We start from the raw sequence: 20,305 nt of genomic DNA on the forward strand, positions 1-20,305 counted from the left end.
GTAAAGGGAAGGACTGTCACTGATATTAATTGTCACTTTTATTACACATGCCAAATGTACTAGGCATGATATACCTGGGCCTCGTTTCATAAACCTGTTCTCAATAACAAGTTACAATAACTGTTTTCAGCTACTGAAATCGTGGCATTTGATTTGCTAGGAGCAAACATGTCATAGAAACGTAGTATTTGTTATTGATAAGAAGTTTTGTGAATAGGGTCCTTTATTCGTGTCGAAGGGGGAGGGGGTGGGTAGGGTAGATTCGTTTGTCAACATTTGGATTTATATGCAAGAACGTTAACTTCCCTTATTAGAATATAACAATAATGCAAACATCAACGTTGCCCTTATCACGTCCTTCTCTCTCTCTCTCTTTCTTTCTGTTTGGCCCTCCTCACCCCACGGATTTAGAGCCCCGTGTCCCCCTCCTCGCGCACCCTGTAGCTAGTACGCTATTGAAAAAGATCTATTTTTGAATACTATGTTAACGACCTATGTATAGGCCTAAGAACACAACCTAATACATTTAGGCTACGCCTCCTACCGATCTTTGATATCAATATTCCAAAGCAACTGCATCTTTACTAATGTGCTGGCATTTTATCTTATTTTTTACGCGGATACTGTTTAAGGCAGAAAAACAAATATGAGCGCTGGATTTTCTTCCAATGTTCCGGCATGCGGCGTCGAGACGTGTTACGAGCGCGAAGGCGTGATCCTACCAAATATTATGCCTCTTAAGGTCCTTAAACGCGTGAGGAGCTTCACCGTTCGACCTTATGACCTGTTCATCGTGACCTACCCTAAGCCAGGTTCATCAACCCTTTTTTAACCACAATCTTTGTTGAACGGAGTACAGAAGTATGACATCGTGCTGGCCAAGTTGTCAAGATTGATGGTTCCAAACAATGGTGTTGTGTTCGACCACACCAGCCCCAAACAATGAATTCGCCCTGTCGCAGCCTGCTGCTTGAATGATTTTGCGGTGAGCCTAATGCGCAGACTTTTTTTTTTATAGAACCAGTAACCGGATCGACGAGCGAATGTGACGTTAGCACTTTGGTCACACTCTGTAGCCTAACTTTAAATTGTAGAAACCTGTTTTTATCAGGAAGAAAAGGTAACCAATTTGAGTCCCAGCACACTCAAGTTTTGAGTGAAATTAGTAGCCCTTGGCATGTAAGTGATTGGACTTCAGAGTGGAGTGATATATTTTCTAATCACTCTACCAAAGCACCATTAACATGAATAACCTTTCCGCATCCTATGTCTATTTGTCGCTCAATAAAATGAGAGTGTGCATCTTTCTGTATGACCTTATTCAAATAATGATGAGAAAAATCCAATAAAGTTTAGTCTTGCGCGTGACTGCCCGCTCCTATACGCACACACACACGCACACGCTCACGCACGCTCACACACAGACACACACACGCGCACATACACAAATGTTTGTCATTGTATTACAAAATCATATTGTTTTCAAATGTACAATGCATTTCCGGATATGCTTTTGACCATGAAACTATTATACTTTCTTTCTGTATTGTATTCTTCTTTTTTTCAACTTCAACATCTGCCAATCAATGCCAAATATAATGATATAAGTTTTAAATGTCAGTTACTGCAGAGGTAAGATGGTACATGTAATAATGATACAAAGATATGTTTACATTCGGTTAAGATATAATAAACTATGTAATGTTAATATTTTAAGGTGATGTACATGTAAGAAATATGTTTAAACCTTTGTAAACTGCCATGTAGATGCAATTAAGAATGATCTAAATTGACTTAAAACAAAGGTTCTATCAATAATGAGCGATTTCGTATATTGTATGTTTTTTGAAAGAGATGCTGAATGGTTCTCAGAAGAAACGTTTCAAAATTTAAAGAAAAAATTGTATTTATCTGGTCTATTTCCTCTTCTAATCGATGTAATAAATATCAGCAAGACGCAACTCACATTTGACATATACAGGTATGATCTCTTTCTCTCTCTCTCTCCATCCTCTGTCTGTCTGTCTCTCTCTCTCTTTCCTCCTCCCCCTCTCTCTCTCTCTTTCTCTCTCTCACACAGTTTCCTGTTTGATATCTTTGGATGATTACGTCTGTGAATTAACAGATCAAAGAAACCATTATCATCATCATCAACATAACGTAAAGAGATAGACAATGGACAGTTATTACTATAGTTTCTGAAGGTGTTTGTATTTAACTGATAAACTGAACATTATAGAGATCTCCCTGCCTCATCTGTTTCTCTCTCTCTCTCTCTCTCTCTCTCGCTCTCTCTCTCTCTCTCTCGTATTTTCTATACAGACTTGCTTCAATCTCTCTCTCTCTCTATTTATATGCCTGCTCCATGCTTATTCTTTTCTCTCCCTCTTTCTATCATATCTCTCTCTCTCTCTCTCTCTCATATCCTCTTCTCTATAAGATTTCCACAATCTCTCTCTCTACCTCTCTGATATGCCTGCTCCATATTTATATCTCTCCCCATCTCTCTCTCCTCTCTACTTTTCATAGTTACTCCTTTCACGACATGAACAAAAGTAAATTACCTGAGGAGGAATTATTACGTCATTGCATTTAATGAGACCCTTTTGTGCACAATGTGTCAGAGAATGAAGCTGTTGATCAAAAATTTGACAATTTACAATCGGAACATACTGTTTAGAATTTAGATCATTGATTCTTATTGATGTATACACCTCAATGGTTTCCTTTGCACGTTTTTTTCTACATAAATTATGGAGCACATGTACAAAATTGTACTCTTTAATGCATTATATCAACAATCAAATTTCTAGTGAATTGACGAACCTGTTGTCAACACAAAACTATATTGGGCTTCATATAAGCATATTGATACTTTACTTTTGAAACGAGATTCAAAATGGACTAGATATAGTTATTGATTTTTTTTAATATTTTAGAGGCAAAGTTATGAATTCGTTGGGGTTAGGATTAAGGTCAGTGATGGCTGATCACCGATGATTTTTTTTTCTCGCATCGATTTGAGAAAGGTCTCAACAAACAGAGAAGACGTGTGACCACAGGCACATGGAAAAGATCCAGCTAGTAAGCTTCACGAACTTCTCGATGCGCTTATTTCCCCTGAGCTGTAATAAAGAAAAGGGACAATATAAAGATTTATTAAACATATAATTATCTTCTAAGGTATTTTTTTGCTGTATCCTTACAATGCGCATGCACCGATTGCATTTCAGAAACAGTAGTGTTATATGATATGGTGTGATTCTGCTAGCGGGATAATGAAGATGTGTATAATAATATGCACTCTTAAAGGGCAAGTCCACTCCTAAAATAACTTGCTTACAATAAAAGCAGAAATTCAGACAAACCAATCAAAAAACGTTTGAGCAAAATCGGATAACTAATAAGAAAGTTATGAATTTTGAAAAAGTATGTAAAACTATGGAGCAATGAGAATCACAACACAATTTGTCAAGATGGTTATCAGTTTGTGACGTCATGTCCTCACAACTTATCAATTGCTTTATATAGTTTAATCCCATTAATTTCCCTTTTTATCCCCCAAAACTTGATTTCCCAATGCCTTTGCCCAGGTTATATGATTTGTATCATATTGCGTGCATGACATTTCCCAAAAACTTTTATGAATTTTGAAGAATTGATACTATTTTTTGAATATTGTATTTCATAATTATTGATTTTTATATAAATAGTTTATCAAAATTTTTCATGATTTAACTGGACATAAATAACTCTTTATTTGTGCATCCACACATCAAAAAATACTAACAATCTAACTTGGATGCTGGAGTGAAGAAATATGATTCTTAGGGTGAAAATAGGAAATTTATATTATCAATATAAAGAAAATAATTAGTGGATAGTGAGGACCATACGTCGCAGACTCATGAGTGAGTTGCCAATTTGTGTAGTGATTTTCAAAGTTTTTAATGTCATTAAAAATTCATAACTTTCTTATTAGTTATCTGATTTTGCTCAGACTTTTTTTGATTGGTTTGTCTGATTTTTCTGGTTCTATTGAAAGTAAGTTATTTTGGAGTGGACTTGGGCTTTAAAGCAGTGTAGAGTTTGGTACAATTTTGAATATAAGAGGTAAAAATGGGAAGATGCATGCTTGTTTAAACATTACCGCACTTAAAAGCCTTCTTGTGTCAAGCTTGTCGAGTACTACTTAATTTGTAGTCTTTAAAACAACACACTAATTTATAATTACAATGCCGGTGATCATGACCATCGTCAATATTACCAATAACATTGTTTATGCGTGTACTGGACATCCACGAATCATATATCAGCGTTAAAAGTAAAGACCAGTGTTGGAAACGCCCCAATATCAAAAAATTAAATGGAAGCTCTTATTACCAATCATGTGAAAGAATATGTTTTGACTAATACATGATGATACAAATTTTGCCGGGAAACCGCCTACTAATTGATATATTTGGTAAATTAGTTTATCTATTGGTGTGTGAGAGATAAACGCATGTGTCGCGCACGTGTGCGTATAGTCCCATATACATCTTTCTGTGTACAGGGCTTGTAACTTCACGAAGAGTGGGCCAAATTTCTTATCATTTTGATGATTCCAGAACCTTGCAGTACACACCAATACTTATATGCTAGATGATCAACCTTTTCTGATCGATTCCACAACGTTTCTTTCACAATGCAACGCATGACCATAACTGGTCTTTATCTTTAAAAGTATTGTTATCATCAACTTAATCATTACGTTAAAAATGTCATCGATCATTTTGAGGCTGGTAACGGAGGTGTATAGATTACAGCGGAAGAAATATTATCTTGCCCACTTTACAAGCTTGTCTTCCTTGACTTTTCTCATTTTCATGACTACGTGATAGAGGTGTCGAATCAAAAAATTGAGAGGTGGATTATTATCATTCATAGAAGGAGCATTTTATGTCGTATGCATTTTTCTTTAGATTTGGAAATATTGTTCATACCTCCGCCATGCAGACACAAATCTTTTGCATTTCCACTCAGACCATCACAAACTCCATCCTCTGTAACTGCAATACAAAAATAAAAGACAACAAAATAACCGAAACAATAATAAATCAATAAGTCAAATCTAATCAAACAAAACTTGGTTGGTAATTAAAGTTATCACTAAATATCATCGGCCAGGATAAGAAGTGATAAAAAGTATCTTTCTAAAAGTGCAAACTTTCTACAAATCTGGTCGGATTATGTCAAAACATCATTGCCATGTTGGCACATTTCAATAGGTGACCGCACAAGCATACGACTATTGGTATTGCTTTAGGTTAAAAAAAAAGAAATCGTATTCGTTTAGTTGGTTAATACCATTATAAATAAATTGCTTACCGCTGATATGGTTCTCCTCGGCACTCAACGCAGCGGAATTTTCGATCTCATCTTCCTGGACTAAAACACTTGCTGCCACGGCCAAGGCAATCAGAAAGTAGAGAGCAATCATGGTTTTTGACGCCATTTTCAAAGTCTAAGGAAAATAGAATAAACATGACACATTTTGATCATTTGGTCGAAGTTACGGTGACATTGCAACACAATTAAAAATGTCAGCATAGAATAGTGACGTACTGAAACTTTCCTTTTACCACTCATCAAGAATGAAAAGAAAGCCGAAATCGAACAATATATTATTAAAAAAATTTTTTTAAAGAACAAATTAGGCCAAAAATAACGGGCAGCAAGACGGCAGGCTGCCCTAAAATACGGGAATTGCGGTTTACTGTGATGAATGCAAGGCGGAAGGCTTCCGAATGTCTCCATTTAATCATATTCTCCGCTTTCTGAAATCAAACAACTGAGTATGTTTTGAATGCCCTGTTAAAAGACGTTGTTCCCTTCTGCACTGCTGTCTTTACCCCCACCCTCCTTGATAATAAGATAATAATGATTCAACGAATAGTTCCATTTTTCCAAAGAATAGAAGTAGGAGAATATAATGTCTTTAACATGCTATCATGGCACAGAAAATATTTAGAAAATGAATTTAAAGAATGATCTAAAAACAGTGCTTGACATATATACTACCTTGAAACATTACTCATACTTACGTAAAGCTAATCTCAGTGAGCTCTGGTATGGAAATCGTATTTTGAGAGAAAATTGCTACGATTTATTCTGGATTGTTTATCCTGCAGCAGATTTCCTTATCTTCATATTATGCTCATTTCTTAGCCACTATACATTTTTTACCAAAATTATTTTGCACATGTCATTTATTTGTAATATTGAACTTTTTGTGTAAATTTCGTTGGATTCTGTGAGAATTTATTTTCTATATTTACCAGAACTCAAGATTATCTTTAAACTTACCTTCCCAAATTATTAACTACTTTCAAAACACTAACTGTTTCAAATTCATGCTTGGGTATGAGCCATTATAATTTGAGCATGTTTGTTTGGTAAAATGTACCCGAAATTGGGTAAACATACATTAGCTAGTGGTGGTATAATATTCCCAATAAACAATTGTGTTTTTTAACCTCCTATTTGTACCAATTTACTCAATTTTCTAAAAGGGGAAGTCCCCCTGATATTGAGTTGTTAAACAAAATGAAAACAGAAGAATGAGAGGAACGGGTCAGTGAAAGTTTGAGCAAAAACCGAATAAAAATTAGAAAGTATAGAGTTTTTGAAGATTCAATCAATCAAACACGGTTATCACCCATTTTCCCTGTACTAAACGACTTTACAAACTTTAAAAGTTTATAAATTCCATCAAAAAATGTTCAATCATACATTCACCCTGAATATAATCGTTGCAAATATGTTTTATACATCCAGAAATGTATGAAACCAATCTATTCTGTCATCAATAACTGAGAAAATGAAAGTTCATGACAATTTCTGCACAGACCAAATTGGAGAGGGGTTCGCAAGATACGTCACAGTGTTGCCAACTTTAGGAAAGTAGATGTATTAAAGTCAGTGTGAGTAATGAGTCAGTGTAATAAGTCAGTATGAGTAAATGAGGATTAATGCCTTACCAAAGGACACCTAGCGCCCTTTAGTGTTACGAACACGGGACCTCCCCATTACGAGTTTTAATACTGGGCCATTTCTATGGTGGCCCTGAAGGGACATCGCAAATAGATGAGATCGCGAATTATTCACGACGAAATTGGCGACGAATTCACGATATCGTCAATTTCGTCGTGAATAATTGGCGATAAAATTCACAACGTCGCCAGTAGACGAAAATGCGAATTATTCACGACGAAATTGGCGACGAAACCAGCCAGCCGTGAATCTCGTCGTGAATGTTATCGCCAATTATACACGACGAAATTGACGACGTCGTGAATTTCGTCGCCAATTTTGTCGTGAATAATTCGCGATTTCGTCTATTCGCGATGTCCCTCCAGGGCCACCATACATCTCACTCATTAGAGTTGCAAAAGCAAAGCTCCTGATTATTGTGCACTAAAAGCCCGCTGCGCAAGAGGCGAAGAAATGTCTGGAGAAATGCAGACCTACGCTCTACAACTGAATTTACTCTAATTATTCCCAAATCCAGACCCTCAACTCAGCTTCGAAAATATCCCCCTTTCCTGTCTTACCATTTTCAAAAGATCCCTTCAAAAAAATACTTCTTCCCTCAATAATAAAGTATGATTTACCTATATATGAGTTTTAAGTTTCTCTCTTCACATTCTGTTACTTGGTAAGCGAAAAAGTCCTCTTTGTTTTAGCGCTCCTAAATAATCGATATCATTATCAGTACAATCACAAACTGACGCAATCAGAAAGACGACTCATATGCAACAGGCATAACGTAAGGGCTATTGGGCCTACCTGATTTTGATGCGGTATTCGAGCAGAATTCTGTGAGATGATGATATACTTTCTCGTAGCTTGATGTGACTGAGTGTCTCTATCCAGCTTTCTGTTGAAGTACTGACTAGATAGCATCTAGTTTTATTATAGAATATCACATCATGCCATGATCATCTGCTCGTAAACAACAAAATCACCGCATAATTATTCAACAACTTGCTGGTGGATAAAACTTATGAAAAAATATGACCTCGGAACAAATTGTTTGATTATTTTTATCAAAAATTGTAATCATGCTCAATGTCATCATTCTAGCATCCAGGGTCGGCGATTTCTTTTCATGGCCGGGGGTACGAAATGCGAGGGACGAGGGAGCAGTGGCGTAATGAGCAGAAACGGTAGAGGATAGTTCCTGGGTCTTAATATTACCTTACAAAGCTGCTGCGCATGCGCTATATGCATGAACCACTTTTGTACAGGAGACAGAGCTTGCGAAAGATATATCTTCCAACTTTTCCTTCATATCTTTCTTTCTCTCCTTTCTTCAATAATATTTCACTCTTTCTTTCATATCTTTATTAATTTGTTTGTTTGTTAGTGTGTGTGCTTGTTTGTTTCTTCCTTTCTATTTCTTCTTTCCTTTTCTGCAATGCCATATAATTATGTGAGAAAAAACTAATTGCAAGCATTTACAAAGTCACTTCATGACGGCTTTATACTTCAAAACGTCTTCAACTCTCTCTTATACTAGGCATATGATTCCCTCCTCTTATCCCACCTCTATTCCCTTTTCAAAACATATATTTATATTGCGTTTTTTAAAAATTATTTCAAAACATAAATTTATATTGCATTTTTTATTATTGGAAGGTAATATTGAGAACCAGGAACTATCCTCTACCAAAAACGTTAGGGGGGCAGAAAAACACCTCGGAATCACCACCACTCTTACATGTTACGCAGGCCCTGCCAACGTTTTTTCAAAGTGGGGAGGGGGGCTAAAGTATTTACGATCAGGTAGAGCAAAGCGAGCGAGGCAAGTGGAGCTTAAATTGGCGTGGGGTCCAGGGGCACAGCCCCGGCGGGGGTCAGGGGTTTTAAGCATTTAATTAAGGTAAGATGAAGATCCTTGGGGCGGAGCCCCCAGAAGTTCAGGGTAAAAACCGACTGAGCAAAAACCGATTAGAAATAAGAAAGTATAGAGTTTTTGAAGATTCAATCAATCAAACACGGTGCAAATTGGCAATTCTGTAACATATGTTGTGAGGCCATCACCCATTTTCCCTGTACTAAAAGAATATAAAAGCTTATAAATTCCACCAACAAATTTTCAATCATACATTCACCCTGAATATAATCGTTGCAAATATGTTTTATACATCCAGAAATGTATGAAACCAATCTATTCTGTCATCAAAAACTGAGAAAATGAAAGTTCATGACATTTTCTGTAAAGACCAAATTGGAGAGGGGTTCGCAAGATACGTCACAGTGTTGCCAACTTTAAGAAAGTAGATGTAAGTCAGTGTGAGTAAGGAGTCAGTGTAATAAGTCAGTATGAATAATGAGGATTAATGCCTTACAAAAGGACATCTACCGCCCTTTAGTGTTACGAACATGGTACCTCCCGGTTAAGTTTTAATACTGGGCCATCTCACTCATTAGAGTTGCAAAAGCAAAGCTCCTGATTAATGTGCACTAAAAGCCCGCTGCGCAAGAGGCGAAGAAATGTCTGGAGAAATGCAGACCTATGCTCTACAACTGAATTTACTCTAATAATTCCCAAATCCAGACCCTCAACTATACCGAAAAAACGTTTTACAGTGCCTGCTTAAAAACATCCCCCTTTCCACCAGAGAATTAACCTGTCTTACCATTTCCAAAAGATCCCTAAAAAATACCTCTTTCCTCAGTAATAAAGTATGATTGACCTGTTTATGAGTTTTAAGTTTCTCTCTTCACATTCTGTTACTTGGTAAGCCAAAAAGTCCTCTTTGTTTTAGCGCTCCTAAATAATCGATATCATTATCAGTACAATCACAAACTGACGCAATCAGAAAGACGACTCGTGTGCAACAGGCATAACGTAAGGGATGTAGGGCCTACCTGATTTCAATGCGGTATTCGAGCAGAATTCTGTGAGATGATGATATACTTTCTCGTAGCTTGATGTGACGGAATGTTTCTATCCAGCTTTCTGTTGAAGTACTGTCTAGATAGCATCTAGTTTCATATAGAATATCACATCCTGCCATGATCATCTGCTCGTAATCAACAAAATCCCCGCATAATTGGATATAGTATTCAACAACATGCTGGTGGATAAACCTTTCAAAAATTGGATTAAATATGACCTCGGAACAAATTCGTCCTTGTTTTCACGAAGTGACGGTAGCGAGGAAAATCATAACGCAAAGTGAATGCATTTTTTTTCCACTACCGTCACTTCGTGAAAACAGCGACGAATTGTTTGATTATTTTTTATCCAAAATTGTAATCATGCTCAATGTCATCATTCTGGCATCCAGGGACGGCGATTTCTTTTCATGGCCGGGGGGACGAAATGCGAGGTACGAGGGAGCAGTGGCGTAATGAGCAGAAACGGTAGAGGATAGTTCCTGGGTCTTAATATTACCTTACAAAGCTGCTGCGCATGCGCTATCAGGGGCGTCGCTAGACCTTTTTCAGGGGGGGGGGGGGGGGGGGGGGGGGGGGGGGTGTAGAGGCCAACGATTACCGACAAAACTAGCCACCAATTACCGACAAAATTAAATGTCCAATATCTACAAAGTCAACCCTATAAATCTGGGGCCGAAGGCTAAATTGTTTTTCCTATGGACTATCTATAGTACTTGCATATGCGCAAAATTGTCATTTTCCTCGACGACATAAATATACGAATTATTTCTTCAATTTAGTCAGCATCATAGCTATATATTTTAATGCAGGCGCGGAGCTAGGATCTTATTTTAGGGAGGGGCGGTAGTGAGTAAGAGAATCACTTAAAAGCGCGCTCATTAGGGGGGTGTGGATGGGCCTCCCGCGCGAAGCGCGGAAGCTTAGACGTTTCCTTAAATTATATGGAAAAGAAGACTATTAATTGAACCGTTTTCGACTTGTAATCCTTGGCTGAATGAAGTCCCCCCCTCCCCTCCCCCCCCCCCCCCCCCCCCCCTCCCGCGCGAAGCGCGAAAGCTTTGACGTTTCATTAAATTATTATAAAAAAGAAGACGATTTGCTGTACCGTTCTCGACTCTTAATCCTTGTCTGAATTCAGTTTCTCCCCCTCCCGCGCGAAGCGAGGAAGCTTTGACGTTTCATTAAATTATGAGAAAAAACAGACGATTCGGTGTACTGTTCTCGACTCTTAATCCTTATCTGAATGAAGCTTCCCCCCTCCGCGCGAAGCGCGGAAGTTTTGACGTTTCATTAAATCATTAGAGAAAGAAGACGATTCGTCGTATCGTTTTCGACTCTTAATAAGCCCTATTCATCTGAATTCAGTTCCCCCCTACCGCGCAAAGCGCGGAAGCTTTGACGTTTCATTAAATTATGAGAAAAAGCAGACGATTCGGTGTACTGTTCTCGACTCTTAATCCTTGTCTGAATTCAGTTTCTCCCCCTCCCGCGCGAAGCGAGGAAGCTTTGACGTTTCATTAAATTATGAGAAAAAACAGACGATTCGGTGTACTGTTCTCGACTCTTAATCCTTATCTGAATGAAGCTTCCCCCCTCCGCGCGAAGCGCGGAAGTTTTGACGTTTCATTAAATCATTAGAGAAAGAAGACGATTCGTCGTATCGTTTTCGACTCTTAATAAGCCCTATTCATCTGAATTCAGTTTCCCCCTCTCGCGCAAAGCGCGAAAGCTTTGACGTCTCCTCAAATTATTAGAGAAAGAACACGATACGTTGTACCGTTTTCGACTCTTAATAAGCCCTTTTAATTTTGTCTGAATTCAGTTTCCCTCTCTTGCGCGAAGCGCGGAAGCTTTGACGTTTCCTTAAATTATTAGAGAAAGAAGACGATTCGTCGTACCGTTCTCGACTCGTGTAAATGAAGTTTTCCCCTTCTGCGCAAAGCGCGGAATTTTTGGCGTTTCATCATAATATAGAGAAAGGAAGACGATTCATCGTACCGTTTTTGAATCTTATTAAGCCCTATTCATCTGAATTCAGTTTCCCCCTCTCGCGCGAAGCGCGAAAGCTTTGACGTTTCTTCAAATTATTAGAGAAAGAACACGATACGTTGTACCGTTTTCGAATAAGCCCTTTTAATTTTGTCTGAATTTAGTTTCCCCCTCTTTGCGCGAAGCGCGGAAGCTTTGACGTTTCCTTAAATTATTAGAGAAAGAAGACGATTCGTCGTACCGTTCTCGACTCGTGTAAATGAAGTTTTCGCCTTCCGCGCGAAGCGCGGAATTTTTGGCGTTTCATCATAATATAGAGAAAGGAAGACGATTCATCGTACCGTTTTCGAATCTTATTAAGCCTTATTCATCTGAATTCAGTTTCCCCCTCTCGCGCGAAGCGCGAAAGCTTTGACTTTTCCTCAAATTATTAGAGAAAGAACACGATTCGTTGTACCGTTTTCGACTTTTAATAAGCCCTATTTGTCTGAATTCAGTTTCCCAGTCTCGCGCGAAGCGCGGAAGCTTTGACGTTTCCTTAAATTATTAGAGAAAGAATACGATTCGTTGTACCGTTCTCGACTCGTCTAAATGAAGATTCCCCTTCCGCGCGAAGCGCGGAATTTTTGGCGTTTCATCACAATATAGAGAAAGGAAGACGATTCGTTGTACCGTTGTTGACTCTTAAACCTTGTTTGAATTTAGTTTCCCCGAAAATTTTAAACCTCTGATTTCTTTAGCTGATATTATAGGATAGTTGTAGTCACTCTCGAAGTCGTCACAGCGGATAAGAAGTCACAGTTCGTAGGGGAAAAAACTTGTCGGCCGACCGACAATATACATCTCACCGACAAACTTCTGCATTGATATAGTACACGAGGATCGAGCAAGAATACCGACACAGCTGACCCGACACAGCTACATATTTACCCGTGTCTTTCTTGCTCCCTCGACGAGACTACTCCACCCCAAAACCCCCTTCTCTCTTTTACTCCCACTTCTCCTCTCTCAGGCTCTTACCTTCCCTCTCTCTCCTCTCTTTCATCCCCCGTTTCTTTTGTTTCCCTTTCAATCTTTTTTCTTTCTTTTCCTTTCTTTCCTCTCCTCCCTCTTTTTCTTTTTTCTCTTTCTTTCTTCTCTTTTCTTTCCTTTCTTTTCCTTTCTTTCCTTTCTTTTCCTTTCTTTCTTTTCTTTTCCTTTTCTTTTTTTTTTCTTTCCCTTTCCCTCTCTTTTTTCCCTCTTTTTTTTCCCTACTCTTTTTTTCCCTCTCTTTTTTCCCCTCCCCCTTTTTTTTTTCCCGACGGCAGCGCAATTTTACCGACAATATCCTGACAGGTGGGGGGGTGTCGCACCCCCACACCCCCCCTTTGGCGACGCCCCTGATATGCGTGAACCACTTTTGTACAGGAGACAGAGCTTGCCAAAGATATATCTTCCAACTTTTCCTTCATATCTTTCTTTCTCTCCTTTCTTCAATAATATTTCACTCTTGCTTTCATATCTTTCTCAATTTGTTTGTTTGTTAGTGTGTGTGCTTGTTTGTTTCTTCCTTTCTAGTTCTTCTTTCATTTTCTGCAATGCTGTATAAATATGTGAGAAAAAACTAATTGCAAGCATTTACAAAGTCACTTCATGACGGCTTTATACTTTAAAACGTCTTCAACTCTCTCTTATAGTAGGCATATGATTCCCTCCTCTTATCCCACCTATATTCCCTTTTCAAAACATATATTTATATTGTGTTTTTTTTAATTATTTCAAAACATAAGTTTATATTGCATTTTTTATTATTGGAAGGTAATATTGAGAACCAGGAACTATCCTCTACCAAAAACGTTGAGGGGGGGGGGGGGGGCAGAAAAAAACTCGGAATCACCACCACTCTTACATGTTACGCAGGCCCTGCCAACACATTTCAAAGTGGGGAGGGGGCTAAAGTATTTACGATCAGGTAGAGCAAAGCGAGCGAAGCATGTGGAGCGTAAATTGGCGTGGGGTCCAGGGGCACAGCCCCGGCGGGGGTCAGGGGTTTTAGGCATTTAATTAAGGTCAGATGAACATCCATGGGGCGGAGCCCCCGGAAGTTCAGGGTAAATACCGATTGAGCAAAAACCGATTAAAAATAAGAAAGTTTAGAGTTTTTGAAGATTCAATCAGTCAAACACGGTGCAAATTGGCAATTCTGTAACATAATTGTGAGGCCATCACCCATTTTCCCTGTACTAAAAAAATATAAAAGCTTATAAATTCCATCAACAAATTTTCAATCATACATTCACCCTGAATATAATCGCTGCAAATATGTTTTATACATCCAGAAATGAATGAAACCAATCTATTCTGTCATCAAAAACTGAGAAAATGAAAGTTCATGAAATTTTCTGTATAGACCAAATTGGAGAGGGGTTCGCAAGATACGTCACAGTGTTGCCAACTTTAAGAAAGTAGATGTAAGTCAGTGTGAGTAATCAGTCAGTGTAATAAGTCAGTATGAATAATGAGGATTAATGCCTTACTAAAGGACATCTAGCGCCTTTTAGTGTTACGAACATGGTACCTCCCGGTTAAGTTTTAATACTGGGCCATCTCACTCATTAGAGTTGCAAACGCAAAGCTCCTGATTAATGTGCACTAAAAGCCCGCTGCGCAAGAGGCGAAGAAATGTCTGGAGAAATGCAGACCTATGCTCTACAACTGAATTTACTCTAATTATTCCCAAATCCAGACCCTCAACTATACCGAAAAAAACGTTTTACAGTGGCTGCATCGAAAACATCCCCTTTCCATCAAAGAATTTACCTGTCTTACCATTTTCAAAAGATCCCTTAAAAATACCTCTATCCTCAGTAATAAAGTAAGATTTACCTATTTATGAGTTTTAAGTTTCTCTCTTCACATTCTGTTACTTGGTGAGCGAAAAAGTCCTCTTTGTTTTAGCGCTCCTAAATAATCGATATCATTATCAGTACAATCACAAACTGACGCAATCAGAAAGCAGAAAGACGACTCATATGCAACAGGCATAACGTAAGGGCTATTGGGCCTACCTGATTTCGATGCGGTATTCGAGCAGAATTCTGTGAGATGATGATATACTTTCTCGTAGCTTGATGTGACGGAGTGTCTCTATCCAGCTTTCTGTTGAAGTACTGTCTAGATAGCATCTAGTTTTATTATAGAATATCACATCCTGCCATGATCATCTGCTCGTAACCAACAAAATCACCGAATATTTTGATATAGTATTCAACAACTTGCTGGTGGATAAAACTTTTAAAAATTGTAATAAATATGACCTCGGAACATATTTTTTGATTATTTTTTATCCAAAATTGTAATCATGCTCAATGTCATCATTCTGGCATCCAAGGGCGGCGATTTCTTTTCATGACCGGTGGGGGGGGGGGGGGGGGGACGAAATGCGAGGGACGAGGGAGCAGTTGCATAATAGCAAAAACGATGGGGGGGGGGGAGAAAAAACTCGGCATCACCAGCAGCCATGTTACGAAGGCCCTGCCAACGTTCTTTAAAGTGGGGAGGGAGGGCTAAAATATTTACGATCAGGTAGAGTAAAGCGAGCGAAGCAAGTGGAGCGTAAATTGGTGTGGGGTCCAGGGGAAAGGCCTCGGTGGGGGGTCAAGGGGCGGAGCCCCATGAAACTCGGGGGTTTTAGGCATTTAATAAAGGTTAGATTAGCATCCAGGGGAGCCCCCCGGAAGTTCAGGGGTTTTAGGCATTCAATTAAGGTCAGATGAGCATCCATGGGGCGAAATAGATTGTATAAAGAAGAATGCAAACATTTCACTAACCAAGAAACTATACTTAGAGAGATCATAAAGTACTATGAATTTTGTACTCTAAAAAGCCCGATGGAGCTACACTGTCGGAAATTGATAATTATTTAGATTCAATCGAAATCCCGACTTTGACGGACGATGAAGCAATGTCATGTGAAGGATTGGTTACTGAAGAAGAATGTCGGCAGGCTATTGTGTCCATGAAAAACAACAAGTCACCTGGCAGTGATGGTTCGTCTGTGGAATTCTTTTAATGTTTTTGGGACGACGTAAAATATCTGGTTATAGACTGTATAAATGAGGGTTTTCAACAAGAGAAACTATCTGAATCCCAAAGATTAGCTATTCTAACTTTGTTATATAAGAAAGGGGATAAACAGTGTTTGGACAACTGGAGACCAATATCTTTACTGAACACTGACTACAAGATCTTAGCTAAGGTGTTATGTAAAAGACTGAAAAATGTTATATGTAAATTGATATCCTCTGATCAGACAGGTTACTTGAAACAAGCTCTGCTATGCAAAATTTACGTTTAGTTCAAGATATTATTGAATATTGTGAATCCTGTCATTCGCCAGGTATATTTCTTTTTCTTGATTTTAAAAAAGCGTTTGATGTAGTTAATCATGATTTTCTGTTTCAATTATTGAATAAGCTCAATTTCAAAGAATAATTTATTGGTTGGATCAAAGTAATTTATGCTAATACGATAGGAAGTGTGATAAACAATTGTTGGGTTTCTCAAAAATTTGAAATAAGACGAGGAATAAGGCAAGGCTGCCCGCTTTCTGTGTTACTATTCATCCTTGTTGTTGAAGTAATGGCCTTAAAAATCAAGCAAAATAATGAAATACATGGTATCACGGTCGTCTCTGCAAATAACGGTATGTCAAAAGTTTTTAAAATATCACAATTAGCCGATGACGCTGTCCTTTTTCTTAATTCCATTGAATCTGCTAACATTTCACTTGAAGAAGTCAGAAGGTTTGGACATTTTGCTGGGCCAGGCTTAAATGTCATGAAAACAAATGTAATAACAACGACACCTAAAATAGAGTTTATACAAGATTTAAGATGGGATGATAATCCAGTCAAGTAATTATGTATATATTTAACTAGACTAAAAAAGAATGTGATCGACTGAACTGGTCTGTGAAACTAAAAAAGGTTAAATCGATTCCAAATTTCTGAAAGATGAGAAATTTAACCATTTATGGTAAAGTTGTTATAAATAAATCACTTATAATATCACAATTTGTGTATGTTGCTTCAGTATTACCCATTCACCCTACCTCTCCTCTATCTACCCTACCTCTCCTCCAACCCACCTTATCTCCACCACTCATCCATCCACCCTACCTCTCCTCCAATCCACCCTACCTCTTCCTCTCCTCCATCCACCCTACCCCTACCTCTCCTCCATCTACCCTACCTCTCCTCCAACCACCCTACCTCTCCTCCAACCACCCTACCTCTCCTCCAATCCACCTTACCTCCACCTCTCATCCATCCACCCTACCCCTCCTCCATCCACCCCTGCCTCTCCTCCACCCACCCTACCCTCCTCCACCCCCTACCTCTCATCCACCCACCCTAACTATCCTCCACCCACTCTACCGTTCCTCCATCCACCCTACCTCTCCTCTATCAACCCTACCCCTCCTCCATCCACCCTACCTCTCCTCCATCCACTGTACCTCTCCTCCATCCACCCTACCCCTCCTCCATCCACCCTACCCCTAAGAGGACATTTTTTTTTTTTTTTTTTTTTGGTCTCGAAATTTGAAAATTTGACATTTTGCTCCGTTGGGGGGGAGGGGTAAGGTCACCTTTATTAGGTCAGCCATGTGAATATATATATATTTTTTTTAGGGGGGTTTATACACATAAAAATACCAAGGGGGGGGGGGTTAACCCCCAAAACACCCCCCCCCCCTGCGTACGCGCCTGCCTCCGCCCTACCTCTACCACCCCTCCACCCTACTTCCACCACCCTCTACCCTACCTCGACCACCACCCTACCTCTACCACCCCACTATCCTACCTCTACCGCCCCTCCCCTTCCTCTACCACCCCTCCACCCTACCCCTAACACCCCTCCATCCTACCTCTGCCATTCTCCCGCCCTACCTCTACCCCTCCACCCTACCTCTACCATCCCTCTGCCTCACCTCTACCACCCCTCCACTCTACCTCCACCCTTCCTCCACCCTACCTCTACCACCACTCTACCCTACCTCCATCACCCCTCCACCTCACCTCCACCACCCCACTACCCTGCCTCTACCACCCCTACCTTTACCACCCCTTCACAATTCTACCACCCTCCACCCTACCTCCACCACCCCTCCACCCTACCTCTACCTCTGGACTTACTCTGAAAATTTAAATTGACTTTCCTAAGAGGTGTTGGAAGCGGTCTAGGAGTTTAATTTCTCGTCATTTTCTCTCTTCCCTATCTATTTTCTTCTCTCTCGCTGTTCCCTTTCCTCCCTCTCTCTTTTTGTGTTTACTTTCCTTTCTCTATCTCTCACCCCCCCCCCACCTCTATTTCTCTATCTCTTTGCTCTCTCTCTCTGTATAAATCCTTATATAACCCTTACGTAGACCATTATATACGTTTAATACACATGGTGTGCGTGCGTGCGTGCGCGCGCGCGCGTGTGTGTGTGTGTGTGTGAGAGAGAGAGAGAGAGAGAGAGAGAGAGAGAGAGAGAGAGAGAGCTCTTGTTTGCATTGCATTGTTAATCTGGGAATTCGGTATATGTTTGGAGGATGAATAAATTATTGAGCCAAGACAGTAATGTAGTTCTGTTTGAATCCATTTGAGTTCACATGGTGGAAGTCACAATGTTCCTTTTTATAGCCTAATTCTGTATAGTCGTGTAATTCTCATTTGCTTAATTTTGTTTCGTGTAACGGTATGTTTTAATTTGGAAACAAAATGTTTTATGACCTACCTGGAAAGCTGCTTTTAGCCGACCTCGAGTAAAGAAATGCAATAAAATAACAATACAATCGAACCGTACCAATTAATCGCTATGGGTATATTTCAGTGGACTATTTTAATCACCCAAACGTTCCCATGTAATATACGGGTCCCGCACGTCCGACTGGGGTTCCGTGCGCGCCGGTCATATATTTCTGCATGCTCCTTATCTGGGATCCAATAGAAAGCCGGGTATAGTTTTGTTTGTAAGGTTGGTTTTATATATTCTGGTGGTTCACAAATTATATTTTGATTGCTACACCTTGTCACGCTATGGTCAAAATCTAATGGTATCCAGGCTGATTGATGGCATTGTACGCACTTTTATTGTACATTCATGCAGGAGTGTCGCTAGAAGGGAGAGGGGGGGGGGGGGCGACACCCCCACCTATCAGGATATTGTCGGTAAAATTGCGCTGTCGTCGGAAAAATGAGAAAAGGGGAAGGGAAAAAGAGAGGGGAAGAAAAAGAAAAGAAAAAAGAAAGGAAAATAAGGAAAAGAAAGAAACGGAAAAAAGGAGAGAAAAGAAACGGGGGATGAAAGAGAGGAGAGAAAGAGGAGGGTAAGAGCATGAAAGAGGAGTGCTGGAAGTAAGAGAGGGAGAGAGAGAGAGATGGGTGAGGGGGTTGTTGGGTGGAGTCATCTCGTCGAGGGAGCAAGAAAGATACGCAGATAATTACGTAGAAGTGTCGTAGTCGAGTGGTTTAAGCACTTGACTTGAAATTCAAAGGTCGTGGCTCGATCCACGACACGGTACTAATTTTCTTTGGGAAGGCATTAATCTTCATTTGCCACACTCGACCCAGGTGAGGTAAATGGGTACCTGGCAGGAATTAATTCCTTGAAATGCTGGAGCGCTGTAATGGCAGCTATAGGCTATTAAAGCCGGGGTAATAATAAACGCGCCTCGGAATAGAATTTTTAGATAGACGGCGCTATAGAAATGTCTATTATTATAATGTTGCTGTGTCGGGTCAGCTAATGTCGGTATTCTCGCTCTATCCTCGTGTACTATATTAATGCAGAACTTTGAACTCGGTGTAACGTATAATGTCGGTCGGCCGGCGAAAGAAAAGAAAGAAAAGGAGAAAAGGGGAAAAAGGGGAAAAAAGAGAAAATTAAACAAAAGAAACGGGGGGATGAAAGAGTCGCCTGTCCCCGTTTTGTCATTTTCCCCATCGATCTCATCAACATTTCTCCCGAAACACCTTGCTATCATCCACCGTGCATTATACTTCATTTAAGTTATTTACCCGTTATGTTTGTTACTCTTTTGTATGAATCTGATTTGCTTTCGTTTTCCTTCTCAATGTTATCCCAGAAACTTTGAATTCAATAAGTACCCCCCCCCCTCAATTTGAATACGTCATTTAGACAAGCTAGTCTACAAGTACAGACTCCAAATTGACACTGAATCACAATTCCATAAAATCTTGAGCAGAGCCTAACTCTGTCACACTCTGGCTGTGTCAATCAGCTTGAAAACAGAGCCTATGGATAGCGCTAGACCGTTCAGTCGGCATACTTTCTTAATTCAGACCTTATTCTCATCAATATCTAACAAGGGTTTGTGTC

The 20,305-nt window shown here is 39.5% G+C and overlaps 1 protein-coding gene across 2 annotated transcripts; it reads right to left on the reverse strand.

The window, feature by feature from the left end:
• Nucleotides 1-2,647: 2,647 nt before the first annotated feature.
• LOC115925907 lies at nt 2,648-15,096 on the reverse strand. 2 transcript variants are annotated; one of them, XR_004064848.1, is made up of 4 exons: nt 14,988-15,096; nt 5,371-5,506; nt 4,986-5,051; nt 2,648-3,125 (listed from the first exon to the last, which is right to left on the reverse strand). XR_004064848.1 is itself a non-coding variant. In XM_030989951.1 (4 exons), the coding sequence occupies exons 1-4, from the start codon at nt 7,945-7,947 to the stop codon at nt 3,112-3,114; spliced, it is 333 nt and encodes a 110-aa protein (XP_030845811.1). In that variant the 5' UTR covers nt 7,948-7,985; the 3' UTR covers nt 2,648-3,111. The 2 variants fall into 2 exon arrangements, 1 of the variants encoding a protein (XP_030845811.1); XM_030989951.1 differs by lacking the exon at nt 14,988-15,096 and adding an exon at nt 7,831-7,985.
• Between the last annotated feature and the right edge of the window lie 5,209 nt (nt 15,097-20,305).

This window comes from Strongylocentrotus purpuratus, unplaced genomic scaffold (assembly GCF_000002235.5).
Source record: "Strongylocentrotus purpuratus isolate Spur 01 unplaced genomic scaffold, Spur_5.0 spur5_scaffold_19, whole genome shotgun sequence".
Lineage (NCBI taxonomy): Eukaryota > Metazoa > Echinodermata > Echinoidea > Camarodonta > Strongylocentrotidae > Strongylocentrotus > Strongylocentrotus purpuratus.